Source organism: Sminthopsis crassicaudata, chromosome 2, assembly GCF_048593235.1.
Source record: "Sminthopsis crassicaudata isolate SCR6 chromosome 2, ASM4859323v1, whole genome shotgun sequence".
Classification (NCBI taxonomy): Eukaryota; Metazoa; Chordata; class Mammalia; order Dasyuromorphia; family Dasyuridae; genus Sminthopsis; species Sminthopsis crassicaudata.
In genome coordinates this window covers 219,478,418-219,498,287 of record NC_133618.1, presented here as the reverse complement: position 1 = coordinate 219,498,287, position 19,870 = coordinate 219,478,418, and the positions used below count along the sequence as shown (strand labels likewise).

At 35.5% G+C, this 19,870-nt stretch overlaps 1 protein-coding gene across 1 annotated transcript in view; it reads right to left on the bottom strand.

The window, feature by feature from the left end:
* The window catches only part of MLYCD (malonyl-CoA decarboxylase), a 34,575-nt gene extending 14,943 nt beyond the window's left edge, over positions 1-19,632 (bottom strand). The window contains exons 1-2 of the mRNA XM_074288234.1: positions 17,789-19,632; positions 2,109-2,221 (exon numbers count right to left, since the gene is read on the bottom strand). Coding sequence (XP_074144335.1) covers positions 2,109-2,221; positions 17,789-18,382 — 707 coding nt within the window. The 5' untranslated portion in view covers positions 18,383-19,632. The remainder of the gene's footprint in view (positions 1-2,108; positions 2,222-17,788) is intronic.
* Between the last annotated feature and the right edge of the window lie 238 nt (positions 19,633-19,870).

Sequence of the window (19,870 nt, the reverse complement as noted above, 5' to 3'; positions counted from 1 at the left end):
TTCTTTGCATTAAAATACATTTTAAAGCTGATTTTAAAATATTATTGTCATTCATCATTCAATCCTTTAATTTTTATCTTGGTAGAATTCTCCCTGATTTTATGTCAGAACACTGGACTAGATGATCTCTCAGATTCCTTCTAGATTTAATAACTGACAAAATTCTATAAATTTATATTTGCAACAATTGCAACAGTATAGCAAAATTATACATAATTTTGGGTAAGAGAAAAATTGTAACATTAAACAAAATTTCATTTTGAGAGCCAATATATTGTATAATATGCCTACACATATGAATTTTTAATAATAATAATGAAATTTTAACTTAATTCACTAAGACTTTTGGGATTCCCTGTTCAATTCAATGAGTACTTATAGATTTTATAAAATAGTGTTCCTTTCTTAAAAAGCCATATGAAAAAGTGATCATTTTTAGCTTTGAATGTTTATATGCATACAGTTTTTTACATATATGTTAGAAGGTCATGAGATGCACAAGTCTTCACCATTGCTGTGATTGTTTTCAAGGACTCTCTGCCATGTCTGGTAATCTAAGCCAACTCTAGCATTAAAGTCAATCAGAATTATAAGCTTGTCCTCTTTTGGTACGTTGATGATAAGGGTCTCCACGTCTTCATAAATTTTTTTAGACCTCATCAGGGTTTGTCATGGTGGGAGCATAGGTCCTGATGATGATGGTATGGCCTTTTTTTCTGAAAGTGGCAATGAATTGTCATGAACCTGTCATTTACTCCCTTTGGAAGGCATACAAGCTTTTTTTTTTTTTTTTTCTTTTTTTTTTTTTTTTACTAGTTTTTATTGTAAAACCTACACCAGCTTACAGTGCTCCTCTTCACTGCAGCCACTCCAAAATATGTGTATCCAACTCCTACTTCAGTAAACTGGCTTTCACTGGTCAACCTTGTTTCACTCAAGGTTGCTATTTGAACGTGATAGCTGCACCAAGATGCTGTTGCAAAAAGAGCTGCTTATTTTTCAGGTCTACTGGATTTTGTGTTGTCTATAAGGATGTACATATTTCATATACCAGTGATGAGCAGAATTAGCTTTGCACGAGTTTTTATATATGCATTTTTAGTGTTTAAACCACAGGGTGGGATCCCTACCTGCTGCAGTGATCAAGCCAGCTTTGGGTAAGCAATTTTAAGGTACCTTTTCTAGACCTTTCTTAATACCTGGAGGTGAGCAATACAATCATTAAAAGGCTGCTCAGACACCTCGGGGGCTACTGAATCCTACTGCTATTACCATTAAGAAGATGATTCTATGAAGGCCAACTGTGAACAGTATTGTGACTACATCTCCCAGTGTATCCGCACCTGCTGCTTTGTCTCACACCCAACAGGACTATGAGATAGGTAGAAACAGATAAGTAATGTGTTTTGATTAATGTGTAAACTCAATATAAGTGAGGCATTCAAAGTCTACTGAAGAGAGCACAACTCTGTTAGGTGGGCCACATTGTTCAAATAGCAATTGTATGCTTGCAAAAAAGATTATTTTATGAAGAACTCACAGAGACAAGCACTAATGAATGAGGTGGTCAGAAAAAGCGATAAGAGGACACTCTCAAGGTCTCTCTTAAGAACTTTAGAGTTAATTGTACAATATGGGAGACACTGACACAGGACTGCCCAAAATGGTATGCCCTCATCAGAGAAGGTGCTGTAATCTGTACCTAAAGCAGAATTGAATTAACTCAGAAAAACATGTGAGATGCACAAAGTCAGAGATTCCACCCCAAATGTTCATAGATACTATTTGTGTCTAACTTGTGTCAGAGTATTCTAGACTTGTATTAGTCTGATCATCCACAATTGGCACACTAAATTGATTCTAATAAAGTGATATCATTTTGTTCTTCTTCAAGAATGAAGGATAGCAATCTACCAACCAACCAACCAATAACATATATATTTAATAAATTCATTTCTATTGATTAACCTCTTCTTTCCCTTTCACATGATCTATTTATACTGTTAATTGCTTTTATTGGACATATTACAGAAACATATATTTTGAAGCTAGCTTTACCTTTATCTGAACTAATCAAGGTATCAGAAATAGACATTTTTGATACTTACTCACTGATTTTTTGTAGTACTTCGCAAGGTGAGTGCCAGGTTACACGCTCCAGGTTTAAAAATCCTGTAGAAAACCAATCGGAGAGCATGTTCTTCAGTACCCCATTCATTTCCTGAAAAGAAGAGACTAGCAATAAATAAATTTAGGCCATTAAATTAGAGTCAGTTTCATTCAATGCATATGAGAATGTTGGTCATCAGGTCATGTCAAAGAAGGGTGTGGAAGTTGCTTGTCTGAACATAGGACAAGAGGACATTAAACTATCCTGACATAATTCTAACTTTGGAAATTAGAGCTAGAGTATTTAAATACATTTAAATGTAATTTAAAAGAAAAGTATATAATATAATAAGACATATCACTGGAATATCTAGGTTAAGTTCTGACCACAAATTCTTAGATATGTGGCTCTGGGCAAGTCAAAATCTTTGTTGGGTATTTTTTTCTAATGAAACAAGTATAATAATGCTTGTAGTATAATCTCACATACATTAAACAATTTAAAGTAAAACTGGAAACAAAGTTGATACTTTAAAATAATACAAGTTTTAACAGTTTTATTTGCTATCTGTATTTGTTGTAAGGATCAGTTGAGAATGATGGATAACAGAGTAACGATTCAAGCAGAGAGAAGGAAAAAGAACCATATAGAAATAAGCAGAGGGAAATCATGAATGCAAGTTTCCTGAAAAAAAGAAAACAAAATCCAGGAGAATGGGAATGAAGAACAGGAAGCCAAAGCAGAGGGAAAACATTCAACAACAAGAAATTCAAAGACATCAAAAAGAAATGCCAAAAACTGACAGCTAAAGTGATATTCCTTTTTGATCAAGTACAATCTTTTATTCTTAGCATTTAAAGCCTTTCATTACCTGGTTTCAGCATTACTGAACATTTCTTGCTGCCTTTTTAGCAGATTTGGAGGACATCTAAAGTCAGAGGCATTACATGGATGAAGAACTGAGAAATGGTCAGGTGGAGAAAAGGAAAATCAGGAATCCTCTTTTAAAAACTTAGAAAGAAGAGATTCTAAGAAAAGAGGGCCCACAATGTTATATTATACAGAGAGATTAAAAAGGATCAGAAAAGGATTGAGAAAAGGTCATTAGATCAAGCAATTAAGAGAGATCATTGGTAATATTGGAGTGGACAGCTTCAGCTTAATGATAAAGTCAGATCTTAGGTGCCAGAGGGTTAAAAAGTATGAGAGAAAATCAAGGAGAAGAATAATAAATAAAGAAAATTCTGGTTTCAGAAAAACTTGGGAAGGTTTGTATGAATTAATACAAAGTAAGCATATTAAAGAGAACAATAACTAAATTACCAAGAAAAACAACTTTGAAAAAAGATCTCTGAAAAAATGTAATACTACCTTAGAAATATGTTGCTTATCATTGCCTTTCAGAAAAGTGATGGACTCAAGATGCAGAAGATATGTTACTGAATATATAATCCCATGGCCATTGTAGGAATATTTTTCTTTACTATTCATATTTGTTACAGAACTTTTATTATTTTATTCTTTCAATTTAGGGTGGATGAAAGGAATTGCAGTCTTAATAACAGAGAAGTAAAAGAAAAAAGAGGAGCACTGAAATATTTTTATAAATAAATACACACACAAGGGAATAGATGGAAGATCAGTAAAAATCATGGAGAGACATGACAATTTTGAAAGTTTTATGTTGAAGTTCTAGATTTAAAAAGAAATGAAAGATGCATAGAATAGGCATTTGCAATTTTATATAAAAGCCTATTTTATGAATATATGCACACATATATACACATACAAACACATGTGGAAATAGTATTTTATTTAGTGTTAAAAGTTCAGAATAAGAAAAATTTCAAAAAAAAATTCTAAATAAAATAAACTGCAAATGCCCATCACTAGAAAGAGTCAATAATATTTCTATAGTTTTGAGGGAAACTGTGGTCAAAACATGCAGTGCAATAATGAAAATATTTGGTGTTACTCTGATCCTGGAGATTTTTTAGAGCTTAAATTGATGTTTTCTATTTTGTGGTTTACATTAAAAGAAGAATCTGTAAATGTAAATAGGACTGGACTAGAGAAGTAGGCTTTCAGATGTACTGCTGGTATTTTCCCTAGGACACTAAGAAAGGGTGTCTAAAGGCTCTGGGGATCAGTGAAATTATGTACAGGAGGATCTAGTTTTGCTAATTTGTCCTTTTGACCCAACTCTGAATTTGTTACCAGATGGTTCTATTTCATTTATTTTTAAAATCAGAGTTTATAGTCGGAAAATAGCCTTAAGTATATGGGATTGTGATTCCCATATTTTAAAAAAAAATATTAATTATATTTAATTGAATTTATTATATCATGGTGAACTTTATTTACAACAAAATAACATTTACTTTATAGATTGGGATGAGTAACATCCAGCCTGAAGGCTTTATAAGGTCCACAAAATCATTTGCTAAGGTACCATGGACGATCTTAAGCTGAAAGCTTGATACAACAACCTCACACTGTTTGAGTTTCTATAAGTTGATCATTTTGTATGGCCCGCTAATGATGTTATAAATATCCAAATGGCCACTAGCAGAAAAAAGATTTCCCATTCCTGTTAAAGATTAAAGGGCTGCTGGATTAGCAAACCAGGTCATGTTTATCTTTCCCTAACTTTCTACCTTTCCTTTAAGAATTTCAGATTACAGCAGTGTTATAGTATACCACTTCTCTTTATTTTTCAAGTGTATACTCTGAGTAATTGAATCTAATCACCTGAATCTCACTACGTTCGCCCATATATCATGAAGGGGGGAAAGTAAAGAAAATATATATTTTTGAATTTTCTTTAATTGATTCAAAGCTTTCAAAGAACTTTAGCATATGCAAGTTATCATGGACATCAATTCCTACACGACACTATATTAAATGGTCTTTCACTCTGCAAAAGAGGGACAAATACCTAAATAAGAATTTCAATACTCTTTAGGGCACCCTCTAGTTCCCTTTTATAAAGAACCCACTTCCAATTATGAAGAAGAATACTCAACATAGTCCTAATCAGAATGGATATACTGTAATATCTGGGAAGGGGGAATTTATAAGGTTTTGTGGGACAGTGAAAAACCAAGAGGAAATGAGGAAGAGTAATTTCTAAGCAATATAAATTATAACTATAAGAAATCAGTGACAAGTTAGAACAATAAGATATCACATAAGACAATTGAGAGTAGAATGACTGAGCTTTATATAGGAACTGCCAATTATGCTACTGGTATCTAAAGCTGACACATACTTATCCTTACTATAAAAATTTCTACTTTTTCTTTTTTTAGATAGTTAAAGAAGAAACAGTCTGGGTCACTTTTCAAAATGTATCTTCAGTTATAGACTAAAAACTGTTAGAAAATGAGACACTGACACATAAGAACCAGTACTTATTTAAAATTTAGGTTAAAGGTTACAATGCTCCACTGCTTAATTCTAACATTTAAAAGAGTTCTTCAAGATGGCATTTAAAGTTTCAGAATTCAATAAAATTACTGGGAAACAAATGCCACTTAGCAAATCAAGGTATTATTCTTTATTCATTATCATTACCAGGGTTCAAAAACATAATTAGTTATATCTGGCGATACTACTAAACCTTGTTTTGGCTTTTAAATCACAGAATTCCTTAACGTTCATTATGCATTCCTCTGCCAATTCTGTTAACACAGATACCACAGTAGGCCAGCTGGCTCTCCCTTTCAAGAGAGAAAGTTCCCTTGATACAATATTATCTCCAAATACTAAGGAAATGGAAATAATGACAGTAGACAATCATTTAACTTTCCATAGAACTTTACATATGTTAACTCATTTAACCTTCTATGGGGAAGGGAATGGAAGGAAGGCAAAGGAAGAAATATTTTCTAAATGCACACAACCTGCCAGGAACTACACTAAGCACTGTATATTATCTCATTTGATTTATTATCTCATCAGTGTGGGTGTTCCCTCCAAAAAATAAAATGGCAATTATCTGAACCTTCCCATACTATGCAACTCTTATCTATTTTCTTTTCTAGATTTTTTTCTTGGAGAGTCTTCATCAATTTTTTTTTTTATATCTTCTGTGGATCTTTAAACTAAATGTTTTAAATAAGTAAAAAAAGTATAAATTAAATAATTTAAATAAAAAGGGCTTTAAATAAACTCTTTGCAACTTGTCTCCAAACTATCTTAATATATTACTTTCATATTACCTTTCATTTAGCCAAATTGACCAGAAAGATAATTTGCTGTTTCTCACACACAATATTTTCTGTCTCTATGCCTTTGCATATGCTATCCCCTAATCCTGGAATTCACTTTTTTTTTCACCTCTGCTTCTTAGAATTCCAATTTCTTTTAGCTCAAAAGCTACCTTCTACATGAGACCTTTCTTAGTTCTGCCAGCTACTAATGATTCCTTCTTCAAACTACCTTCTACTAATAAAATTATAAATGTGTGCATTGTCTCCTTGTATAAAATATAATCTTCCTCAAAGTATTGTTTCATTTTTGCCTTTGTATCCCTAGTGCATGGCACAGTGTCTCACACACAGCATGGGCAAATTGGATGAATCACATCTATAATTTTTTGGAGCCTGTGATATTTAATCACTGGTAACTACAGACCTTCTTCAGAAGACTAGGCTTTCTGTCCAATTCTGGTTAATTTTCTTTTGGATTTAAGATGATGAATTAGCAATATTGCTTGGCATTTCAACTGCCTAACATAATCTAGAGACAACAGGCATTCTTTAGCCACTTGATTTTACCTTTATTGATAAGTCAACTTCTTTTAGATGGTTATAGATCTCTTTTAGGAACTCCTACCAAATTTGGCTGCTTGATGCAGCCAGCATATTGTGCTATGTCATCTGCAAACAGATCTGTAAGACCTTACTATGTATAGGTAATATTTCCTTCCCATTTGTTCTCTACAAGATCGTTCTATAATAGTGGCAACTATCTTCATGGAATTTATTGTTTAGTCATTTCAATTGTGTCTATTTGTGACTCATCATTTGGGGTTTTCTTGTCAAAGATACTATAGTGGTTTAACATTTCTCTTTACAACTTATTGTACATATAAGGAAACTGAGGCAGTTAAGTGACTTGCCCAGAGTCACAAAGCATGTAAGTGTTTGAAGCCAGATCTGATTCCAGGCTAGATGCTCTATCCACTATGCCACCTGCCGGCCCCTTTGTGCAGTTACTTCCATGTTTAAAAATCTCAAATGACAGTGACAATCAGATAGTCATCAAACAAAATAATACCTTTTAAATGTTTCATAATTTTGATACAGATAGGATAGAATCTTATTGGAGGAAGATTTTTAAGGCTCCTTGTTGCTCTCCTCAATTAACATACTTTTGTAGTCATTAAATAACAAATAATTTCAATAATGAGATCTTGTCATCTTCCATACTCTTCAGGCAATTGTGTGACTATAAATATGTCTATAAAATCATGCTAGTTACTTTCTCAAACCTCCATAGATATTATTCTTGATACATGAGTAGATTATTCTCAAAACTTTTTGAAAGGGTAAGAAAAAGTTTAGTTGATTGGTTCATATACAAGTCAATAATTATATTTTCTTGGTTGTCATTTTGGGGTGGGATAAAGCTTATGATTTTTTCAAATCCTTTGGAATAGTATCATCTATCAAATACTGCATTAAGACTTCGGGGACATCCGTGTATTGAAGATTGATTTAATGCTTCTTAATTTATATCTGTGCTAGCACAGATCACCCTGCAAAGGTTTGGTCCCTTGTTTTTCTTAGTTTTTTTTTTATTTAGAGCTATTTATACTTTCTTACTTAGCATAACCAGAACTTTGTTGGTAGAGTTCCTTATATGATATATAATATCATATATGATAGCTCCAATTGTAACTGATGAAACAAAGTATTTGTAACAAAAATATAAATCTTCATTTTGAGAATAGATATATCATTATATAATTACGAATATTAAATTATACTTCTGAATAACTACATTGATTCTCCATGGTGTGGATAAGAGGTATAATGGAGAAAAAGATTTGGATGGATTGCCATTTTCTTCTTTGGAGAAAGCACCCACATTGATGAGATAACATATCAAATGAGATACTTATTAAATGCTTAGCCTAGAACATAATAGACACTTAATAAATGCTTGTTCTTTCCCTTTTCATCTCTCTTTTCCCTCCCCCATATAAAAGTTAAATGAGTTAAAAAATGTAAATAAATATAAATAAAAGCTTGGGAATTTTGGAAAAGCTTAAATGGTACAAAATACTAATTATTATAGTCTTTATTATTTAGATTTAGATTTATAGTACTTCTTGCATACTTTTTTGTTACTTCTTAAGAGGAGAGCAAATAGTATTGAGTGCCATTTTAAAATTCATATCTGTCTGATAAAGTGTAATGGACTATACTATGTTCCAATAAACTGATAGAAGATGTTATAGTAGGAAGAACACAGACTGGAGTCAGAGGATTCTATCTTTGCTTACTACCTACGTGATATAATTTAAGACAATTTCTTAAGACCTCAGTTTCCTCATCTATAATAAAAGGTAATCAAATTAGCTGACCTCTAAGGTTTCTTCCACTCTTCTATTTTCATTGTGACCAATGTTTTAGTGAAAATCCCCTTAGTACTTAGCCTGGTTCAGTGCTGATTCTAAGAAAATCTGTAATCATTTTTGTACTTGGTTGAAGTTACTAGAGCAGGACACCAGAGTAAAAGGATTCTTTTTTATCAGTAAAATTTCAATGAAAGTTTTAACTTTTCAATTATTTTCTATGTATGCAAAATTTTTAACTAGGGACTGAAGCTTAGAGGTCTTATGTTGGTCTTTTTAATGCTCATGTGAAATATGAAGCTCTATCCTATCACAAGAAAAGAGAAATGTTCCTACTCTAGGCAGTAAGACTCCAATACTGAGGTTCTTATTCTATTTTTGTGTCATGGACCACTTTGGCAGTCTGGTGGCACATATGGATCCCTTATCAGAATAGTAATTTTAATACATAAAATAAAATACGCAGGACCACAAAGGAAACCAATTATGTTGAAATACAGTTAATTCATTTTTTTTTTTAAGTTCATGGACCTCAAATAAAGAACATCTGCCCTAAGCAAAATTAGAGGGAGTAAAATTCTCCTTCAGCTCCATCAATCTGCACAACACTTATACCACATATAAAGCAAGTTGTCAACTAAGTTTGCTTCCCTATTAAATCCTCTGTTTTTCAAAATGTTTCCTTTTCCAAATCTAAACTTCTATTCAGGAACATCTAGCTGAGTAAGATTTTAATTTATTATTAGGTTGTCTGTTTATATGGTGATACAAATGAAAATTTACTTAAGTATTTATATGCACTGTGCTTAACAGATAAAAGTTTTTAAATGCCACTAAGTTATTTGAGGACACAGATCTAACAGAGACTATACTGACTATAAATATACCCAAGCCATCCTTTGACTATCAATTTGGAAATCTGCTCTAATGACACAGATTACAATCAATCTAAGCTTGACAATCGTGTACAACTCTTTTCCACATTCTTTCCATTTCCATACTCAATCCAATAAAGCCTTTTTTTCACTTTTTTTCCCCTGATAAGAGGGTACCAATAAAACATTTTCATTATTCACTGGTTATCCCATGTTTACCCCAAATCAGTGTATCTATTTTTCCCTCTATATAATTCTTTAATGACATTTTAAACTTCTTTTCTTTGAAATTGTAGATTGTTTACAGATTGTGGCTTATTTATATTTACTATATAACATTTTATTGCATGATAGCCTTTTTTCATTTTATGAAGTTTGTGCTATTCCATACATTGCTGACGTGAATGCCAGTAGATGGGCCTCTGCAATTCATGAATGTTTTGAAAATGAAGATGCTAGAGATCCGATGGATAGAATGGAACTGAGAGCACAAATGGGAAGGTTCCTTTGGAACAGGAGAGGGCTACTTCATCTACTGAGATTAAGAGGGAATTAGAATAGATATAATTTACCTTGGAACTGAGTTTCCTAACCCATAAAAACCTCTTCTTCCTAAAACAGGCTGAAGCTAACACCTACCCATTTCACCACTCCCCAACTCTTTCAAAATTAGTCCAAAAAGACAATGCAATATAGTAGGATGGGAAATGACCAGAATTCAAGAGTTTAGTGAATAGTTATGAAACTTCAGGCAAAGCCTGGATACGCCTTATCTTTAAAATGGGGGGGGTTTGGACTAGATGACCTATGAGGCTCCATTCAACTATAAAAGTTTATTCTAAAGAACAGAATAAAGCAATATTAAGAGTTGAAAGACACCATAGAGATCATGTTGTTGTATGCAGAAGGAAATGCAAGGAAGATCCTTTTTTCTAGTCATAGCATCAGACAGAATGAAAAGTGATGTCTCTCACAAACAGCACCAGATACTACAGGCTCTTTCTGTTGCAATCAAAAGATAATTTCTTTGCATATAGTCAGGTGCACAGCCACATAAATTAGTCCTTTTTATTGTCTCTGTGTTTTTGTAAAATTGGTTTTCCTCTTTCTCTCCCTTAAGAGACCTAACTTCCAGATTTTTCTACATGTTATTGATACTTGATACTTCTTCTTGTAATTCTCTTACCTTTCTCCTTAAATTTAAAGCTCTATTCTTTGGAAACGCTCCACTGTTTACTGACTCAGTCACCTAAATATCTGCTTATTCAAGTATCTGATCTTATCTCTGAGTCATCAGCAGATATAAAGAAAGTTTTTTCTTTCTTTTAATTTTAGACAGATTATGATATCCAAGACATAATAAATAGGACTCTGTTCTCATCCAAAAGTCATATTAGCAGGCATATTTCATACCTTTTGTAGAAAACATAATATTCCCTTTTAACAAAAAAAATTATTTGCATATGGATACAATTTTTGTTCTCAACACATATTGACACTTTTTCTATATCAAAAAAAAAAAAAAAAAAAACCCAAACAACAAAAAACAAAAAACTATAACCTTTTCCCATAGTTGCTCCATGTAAGCACAATATACAAATTCCAAAATATCTTTAGTCCAGTCAAAAATCTTATAGCTATCTTGAAATCAGAGACTTCTAATGGACCTAATACCCTAGTGCTATGTTATTTTGATATATAAAGATTCACAAACTGGAAAAATATACTTTCTATTTACAAATGTCCTAAAATCCTCTGATCTCTAGGATAGAGGATGTTCCAACAACAATAACAAGCCTATTAAAAAAAAAAAAAAAGATCTAGGGCAGCTAGTTGGCTCAGTGGATAGAGCACCAGCCCTGAAGTCAGAAGGACCTGAATTCAAATTTGTGGTCTTAGCTGTGTGACCCTGGACAAGTCACTTAACCCCAACTGCCTCAGCAAAAAAAAAAAAAAAGACTATTCAATTCAACTTTCCCCCCCCCCCCTTTCCCCCTTTTTTTAAACAATGCAGTACTATTACCTGATGCAGTGTGCACATAAATTAAAATATAATCCTGGCTATGCAGGAGTTGACAATCTACATATATACAAATTACTATAATATAAAGCAGAATATATTAAAATTAAGTGGTGACATAATATGAAAACATACAAATAAAATACTAAACAAAGACCAACCACTATAAGAAATCTGAGGACGAGGTTATTACCAACAAGTTTCATGGAACAAGTGGCACTTTAATTAGATCCATATGCACTGAAGAAATTTTAACACAGAGTTAATCTTTCTGTTTTAGTTAGTTTTTGGACGAAGGGGTTGGTTGTGAGGCAAAGAGGAGAAAAGTAGGAAGCTGTATAGTTCATTTCAGGCATAAGAAGCAGTATAAGCAAAGTCACTCAACTGTCAAGATTTAAAAAAAAAAAGAGAGAGAGAGAGAGAGAGAGAGAGATGTTGAGTAGTCCAATTGGACCATAAAGTAATACCAAAGAAAGTAGAATATAAAAGGAAAGTAAAATATTGGAATCAAATTATAGATGATTACAAGAAAAAATTTCTATTTCTACTTTATCCTTTAAAAAATAGGGAGGCACTTAACGTTACTGATCAATGTCAGTACTGTGAAAATTTCTTTAGCAAAAATATGAAGCACAGATTAGAGAACGAGGAAAACAGAATGGGAAAGATAATTAAGAGATGAAAAGATCTTGAATCGGGATAGTTGCAATAGTAGTGGAGAAGACAAAAGTAAAATCTATTGTGGTAGCAAAATCAATAGAATCAAATGTAACTTACTTATTTAACAACATTAACAGGAAAGAAAAGGTAGTTCAAGTCACTGAGAATATCCAAGGATCATAGATTTAGAATTGGAAGGAACCTTAGAAGTCACCTAGCCCAATCTCCTCACTTTCATAGACCAGGAAACTTGGAAAGGTTAAGTGATTTGTACAACATCACAATGTAGTAAATGGAAGAAATAGGATCCAATTTAAGGAATTCCCTCCTTCCAAAGTGTTATAACACTTAAGTAATTTTATAAGTAAAATAGTGTCAATTGCCAGGTATGTCTAGGAGGACTATCTCTTCTAAGATGGAAGTAATCTCAGAAATCATCCTATCCAACCCTTTCATTTTACAGATGAACAAACTGAGGCCCAGGGAAGTGAAATGATTTGCCTAAGGTCTGATAGGTAGTGTCAGAGATAGTATTTGAATGCAGGCCCTCTCATTCCAAAGAAAATGGTCTTTTTTAATGTTATGATACTATTCTCTTTTCCCATGGGGTCTAAGATGGATCCATCTTTTCAGAAATTCTGCACAAATTAAAAAAAGTCTCTATTACAACATATACTCTTGTATATGTTTATGAATATTTAATAGATTAGATTTTTGAGCTATTAAGTGAGGGGGGCAACCCAGTCCAAATTCCTTCAAAATTTAACCTAATTCAACAAGCATTTATTAAGTACCAACTAACATTACACAAGAGATATAAAGAAAAGAGAAGTGGGTGATATGGAATAAATTAGAAATGTAATTGGTCGTCAGACTGTGAATGACTTACATAGCAAAGTTTATACTTGAACAAAAAGCAAACTAAATCTTTTTGTGAACAAGACCCAAAGTTGCAAAAAGGTAATTTTAGCACTGACAGGAAAAAATGCCCACTTACATTTACAATTTATTCCATATCACTCTCCCAAACACTGTGTGTTCCAGTAAAACTTCCCTAGTCATGAAATTCCCTCTATTTCTTCCCCCTTTCTTCCATGCCTAAACTGCTCTCCCTCCTTACTTCTCCTTTTGAATTCCTTAGCTCTCTTAAAAACTCAGCATATAAGAGACCTACAGAAAACCCATTCCTTGATGACATCTTTTATTCTTGTTCTTATATGGGTGCTTCTGGTTGGGTGTTGAAGCCTACTCACACTTTTTATGCACCATTCCTAAATGGCATCTATCTTTAATTCTTTAGAAGCATGATATTCCATATTTGGCTGACATATTGCAATGAGGATAAATTTGTATCGACAAGATAGGCCTTTGTTTAGTTGGGGTCAGTAAAAGATCCTGCAAGTTCCGCAAATCAATCCATCATATTCTGCTCCTTTTGAACTTTAAGCCCACCTTGCATGACAGTAACAAATGGTCCAGTTAGTTGAGAAATGGTAGGGGCAGCTAGATAGCGCAGTGGAAGAGTGCCAGACCTCAGTTCAAATCCTGCCTCAGAAACTTAATACTTCCTAGCTATGTGACTCTGGGCAAGTCACTTAGCCTCAACTGCTTCAGTAAAAAAAACAACAACAACAACAAAACAAAACAAAACAAAACAAAACAAAAAAAAAAACAGTGAGAGAGAAAGAGAGATGGTAAAGATATGGTTCATTGTTGTTTATTACTTTTGAAAACCTATTTGTTTCTTAATGATAACTCATTGAGAATGTCCTCAATTATAAATTATAAAAATTAGAAATTATAAATATTTCATTTAGATTAAAAAGTAAGCATATAAATCACCAGTTACTGCTGTTTTCTTGGTAAACTTTTTTGTTTTTTGAAGTATTAAGCAGCTCCCAGGGATTTTTTTTTATTGATGGGAGGAGGGAGATCTCTGAGGAAGGGAAAGGGAATGCTTTCCAAGCACGGGACACATCATGAGGAGAAGCTTAATAGTTTGAGAACTGGTACATACTGGAGTGTAAAGTATGAAAAAAGGAGTCCATTTGAAAAAAAGGTGGGAGAGACCAGGTAATTGCACAGCATGTAATGATGATTTTGAGTGCCATGACTAGAAGTCTTCATTTTATTTCATAGGGAACAGAAAGCCTATGAAGTATTTTGAGCAGAAAAATAACATGGTTAGTTATCTGAATCAAAAAGACTAATCTGATAATAATTTAAAGGATGAATTAGAAGGGGAGAAAATGGAAATGAAGAGATTGATTGGTAAATGAGCTTTTCATAGAAAAATTTTCAAGGGACAATGAGTTGATCAGTCTGGCTGGCAAATAGGTTTACTGTGGGAAATAATATTAGAAGTGTCATTTGAGGCCAATTTGTTGAATGCTGAGCTGAGGAATTTGGACCTGAGGAAGGGGACGGTAATACAAAGTCAATAAAGGGTTTTGAACAAGAGAGTAATGATTTACAATTTCAGAGAACTTAGTAACATTGTACTTTCATATAAGCTAGAAACTTAACATGCCTCCAGGGAATTTAAGTAATATAACTAATATAATGGCATAACCTTGATCTTTGAAATCCAAGGAGTCTGGATCCTCAATTAGTTTGATTTCTCCCCCTCATATTCTATTTTTTACAAGAAGAAAATTTTATGAAGATTAACTTATACTATATACAAAGAAGCTAACTTTCAGATTATATCCTCATATTAGTACAGGCAATATGCTATATGTCTTTCTCTATGTATAACCCCAGAAAGAATGAAAAGTGAGGACCAGATTCATGATTGCAGTTAAAACACTGTATGTGATTCCAGAAAAAATCCATCTTCCAAGGAAATGCCTGATGGAAGTATGCAGTTCAAAAAAGCTACCTGTATTTTAAATCCTTTTCTGCTACTAATGGAAGGTAGGCTAGAGACTTCTAAATATTTAATTTTAATTTTAGTTCTCAATTGAGTATGAAGGAACAAGCTCATATAGGCAGAATTAGAAATCATAGCTTGTAAGTAAGCTTAGAATTGAAAGATTGAATCTAAATCTTAAGAACAGATATAAAACTCAAGACAACTATCAGTATAAACATGTTAATCACCTTTCATTTTTGTCACTTTGCAAATGATAATCACTCTTTAATTATAAGAGACTCCTTTGAATTTTATAGAACTCAAAATCTGAAAACAATAAAAAAGTAAGAAAAATAAAAAGCTACAGATAAAACATTTTCATACACTATCAAGATGTCTTAGGAAGGCATGTTTCTTACTCCAGTGAAAGTAAATAAATGAGTAAACAAATAACAAATAAATGGCCAAGTGCACCTGATCAAGAATAAGAATATAAATAGTTTATCTGGATTTTATTTCTAGATGTCATTTTTGTTTGACTGCTTCAACTATCCTGTTATAAGAACATGGAAAATATCCTCATTTTATGTAGAAACTAAGGATCAGAAAATGATATTACTTGTTAAGGTTATATATCAAATAACTGATTGAGGAAAGACTCGATATGAACAGTTCTGATTTTGTCATCTAATATTGTTTCAATTACATCATTGATTTTCAAACGTAAGAATGTATAGGCTACATATCAAAATGCATTCTTAAAAGTTTTTTACAAAATAATATCATCGTACTTTGGTCAAAAAGGTGCAGGCAACTGGTTATTCCATAACTAACATTAAAAGAGAATTACTCTGCTCTGTTTGGGTAGTTTTTGTTTGTTTTCAATGGTATCATCTTTTTCCAGAAAGAAAAAACAAGGTTATTCAAATTAACAAGTTTTTATTTAGCTGCCACCCTTGCTCCTGAGTAAGCAACCTACAAACATAGGTTGATAACTTCTCTTGAACTTCTAATTTTAAAGAATTAGTCTAGTGCACTGATAGAATAGGTTAAATGTTGCACCCAGGTTCATATGGCCAATATATTAGGAATGAGACTTGAAACCAAATCTATGTGATATGAAACCAGTTTTCTATTATATCAGATTGGCTCTATACCAAAGACTGAAGTTCAGTATTGGATAGTGTGTTACAAGAGTCCTTAAAAATTATCTAGTTGAATCCTTCTATTTAATCCCAAGAGAGATAAAGTGTCCTGCCTAATGTCACACAATCTTCTTGCCATCACACCTAGGCATTCAATTTTGAAAGCTTTGGTTTTGTTCTATGACATCTCAGGGACCTCCAACATTGAGAAAACATCAGGAATCTTGAGGAGCAGCTTGGCATATAGCAGTTTTGGAGTGGGCTGACCTTGGAGTCAGGGATCCTGGTTAAAATCCTGTGTCTAACATCAATATGGGATCTGGGTAATAACCCCTCAGTGCTCTATGCAACTCTTAAGTTGCAGAGAAGATACTGAACTGCATTGGTAGAAGTTTCCCACCTAAAGATTTTTTTTATTCTAATACAATCACAAGTTGATTCCTGTCTTTCAGGGTAAAGATCACATCTACAGGCCTTTGCTCAGGTTCTCCCTCCAGGCCTGGAATGTACCACCTCATCACGGGCTTTTCCATAGCTGGCTCTCTTCTCAACTGAACTCTTCCGCTATTCGGTGCCCATGCCCCAACTATCAGTACCTCTTTGAGATTACTTGTACTTACATATGCTTATATGTATATATAATTTCATTTCCAGAAATGAACTCCTAAGTAGAACGTTTTAGTTTGTTTTTGTGTAGAGTATAGATAGCACCATGTGTGTCACACAGATAGCTGGCTCAAGGAATAGAGCTCCAGGCCCATGGTCAGGAAGACATGAGTACAAATGGAGCCATTACATCGGGCATCAACACTGTTTGCCTTAGTTTCTTCACATGCAAGAGGAGTTGGGGAGGAAATGGCAAGCTACTTTAATTCTCTCCCAAGAAGATCCCAAATGGGCTCAGAATCAGAGGGCTGAAAAAACGAGTGACGGGACAAAGTCAGAGACGGCATTTAACAAATGCTTATTGACTTATCTTTCCTATCTTCATTGGTGATAAATGGCCAGATAAAAAAATCCAGGCCACTGTTAGACTTTCCAGAACATGAGCATCACAGATGCCCAAAGAACAAGCGAAGCCATTTCTCACTAGGTCTCAGTTTCCTGATCTGTACTGTGGATCAGTAGGCATAGTTGGGTCACTTTCAGTTCTATCTCTGAATAAGTGTATATTTTAATGGAACACCTAAAGCACTATGCATTAGGGCATGTCACTGCAGAGGAGCTGTGTCAGTTTTTGTCTTAGGACTTAATTCCTTCTGCCTAAATGCTTTCAACAGAGTAGGTGCTTATTAAAAAAAAAAAAAAAAAATCCCGCTAGTTTATTGCTCCTATCAGTGGGAGGGAGGAGGCGGGGTACTCCCAATCTCGGATCTAGAGGGCCAATGGGGGAGGATGATGGGAAAGGGCTCGGACAGTGGGTCCAGGAAGGACCAGGGCGCTGGACTTGACCCTCACGCCCTTTCCGCTGGCTGTGGGGCTGACCCCTGGGGCTGACCCCTGGGGCTCGGACAGGCGGGGCCAGCGTCCTTCCTTACCCGGACGTGCGGCCCCTCGGCTATCTTCAGGGCTTGCGCCTCTAGCAGGTCTGCGCGCAGCTGGACCAGGAAGCGCACTCCGCCCTCCAGCTTGCTGATATGCTGAAAAAGGCCGCGATAGCGCGGAACCAGAGCGTAGCGGAGTCGATCCTCCGCGTGGAGCAGGGCGCCGGGCTCTCGCGGAGTGGGCGCGGGCACCGCGGAGACTCCCGGCCCCGGCGGAGGGCCCGGCGCGGACCCCACGGCCGCCCCCAGGCGCAGCACGCCCGCGCTGTGCTCCGCCACCTGCCCGTGGTCCACGCCGAAGCCCCGCGCCAGGCGGCTCAGCAGCTCGGCTCGCTGGCTCGCGCCCTCCAGGCTGCCGTAGAAACGCATGAAGTCGGCGCATTGACTCTCGGCGGGGGCCGGCGTCTTCTCCCGGAGTTCATAGGCGGGAGCTTGCGGCACAGTGCGGCCCAGCAGTTCATCCATAGCCCGCTCTAGGGTGGCTCCAGGGGCCCCAAACCGTCGGGGCCGTGGCCGGGTCAGGAGCCTGGACCTGAGCCGCAGCCGCAGGAATTTTTGCGCAGACAGGCCGGGCCCCAGGCCTCTCATGGCGCCGAGCGCCCGGGGACAGCTGTTAGGGACCACGGCCACCACCACCACCCCGTGCTTCCGGAATCCTCGAGCGCCGCCAGGCCCGCCGATTGGACGGACTTGGGGGCGGGTACGGTAGCGGCCAATCAGAGATTCAGGCGCGTGGCCGCCTTCCCAGTGTGGTCAAAGGTCGGACTCCCGGGAACTAGCCTGGGACTGCTCAAAGTGTCACCGGGTGGGGGACTGGGAGTGTGTGAGAGGTGGAAGGCTGCGGCTGGAAGGGAGTCTGGTTGGAACCTGGAAGGTGTGGCCTCCACGCTCCCCGCCAGCCAGAAGCGGTCACATCAAGGGGCGCGAGTGAGGGCTGCGGGGCACAGAGAGGACTTGCCCAGACTTACAGAGTATGTGTTTAATCGGTATTTGAACTCAAGACTTTGTGACTCCAATCGCAACACTCTATCCAGCTAGTTACTTATTTGTTTACAGCCGGAGCAGGAAAGAGCTCTGGCTGGAGAGTTCCTGATAACTTTGTAACCAAAGATTAAATCCCCTGCTGCCCTATCCCTGTCTTTAGGAAAGAGTGGAAGGGGACACATAATATCAATCAATTTACAAGTATCTTTAAGAGCCTCCTACGTGCAAAGTTCTGTATTAGATACTGGGGATACAAAGACAAAAATGAGACAACCCTGGGCTCAAAGAATTTAAAATCGATCTAGGTGTATATTCTCTGTGCTTGAAGTTTGCATCCTGTTCTTGTTCATTTCAATTCACTGTGATTACATTTGGGGCTTTCTTGGCAAAGATATTAAAAGTGGTTTGCCATTTCCTGCTCCAGCTCACTTTCCAGAGGCACACAGTATTAAATGAGTTGCTAAAGTATGAAAGTGGATTTTTGAATTCAGATCTTTCTTACTCCAGGACCTGGGCTCTATCCACTGCACTATCTAGCTGTCTTGGTAATTAATTAACCACATGATTTTTGATTTTGTTTTGCTTTGTTTTGTTTTTTCAGATAATGTGCCACAACTATGCTAGAATAATTTGCTTCTCTGGGAAATTCTTATATCATTAAAATCACATGTCTAATCTCTGTCCCTTGGTATTTCATTTCTACCAGATCTTCTCTTCATTATTTTGCATATATTTTGCATTTATTTAGATGTTTGCCTGTATTTTCTGAAGGAGTGGGTTTTTCCCTTTTGTTTTTGGTCTCTGTATTTCTAATAGAAAAATACTTGGCAGTTAATGTTTAATAAATGCATTAATGTTTCTAATTCGAGTTTCATAAATTCATAAACATAAAGTGTTCCTATTTTACAGATCTAAAAATCATGGTTATTGCTCATAAATATGCAATTGATAAGTTTTAGAGCCTGAATGTGAACAAAGACTTTTTTTAGTGCTCAAAGTCTAGCACTTTGTGTACTATACTGTGCTGCTTCCACATACTAAGGCCTAACTTAAGACTGTCTGTACCAGTGCTATGCTGTCTCTTTTCACTTC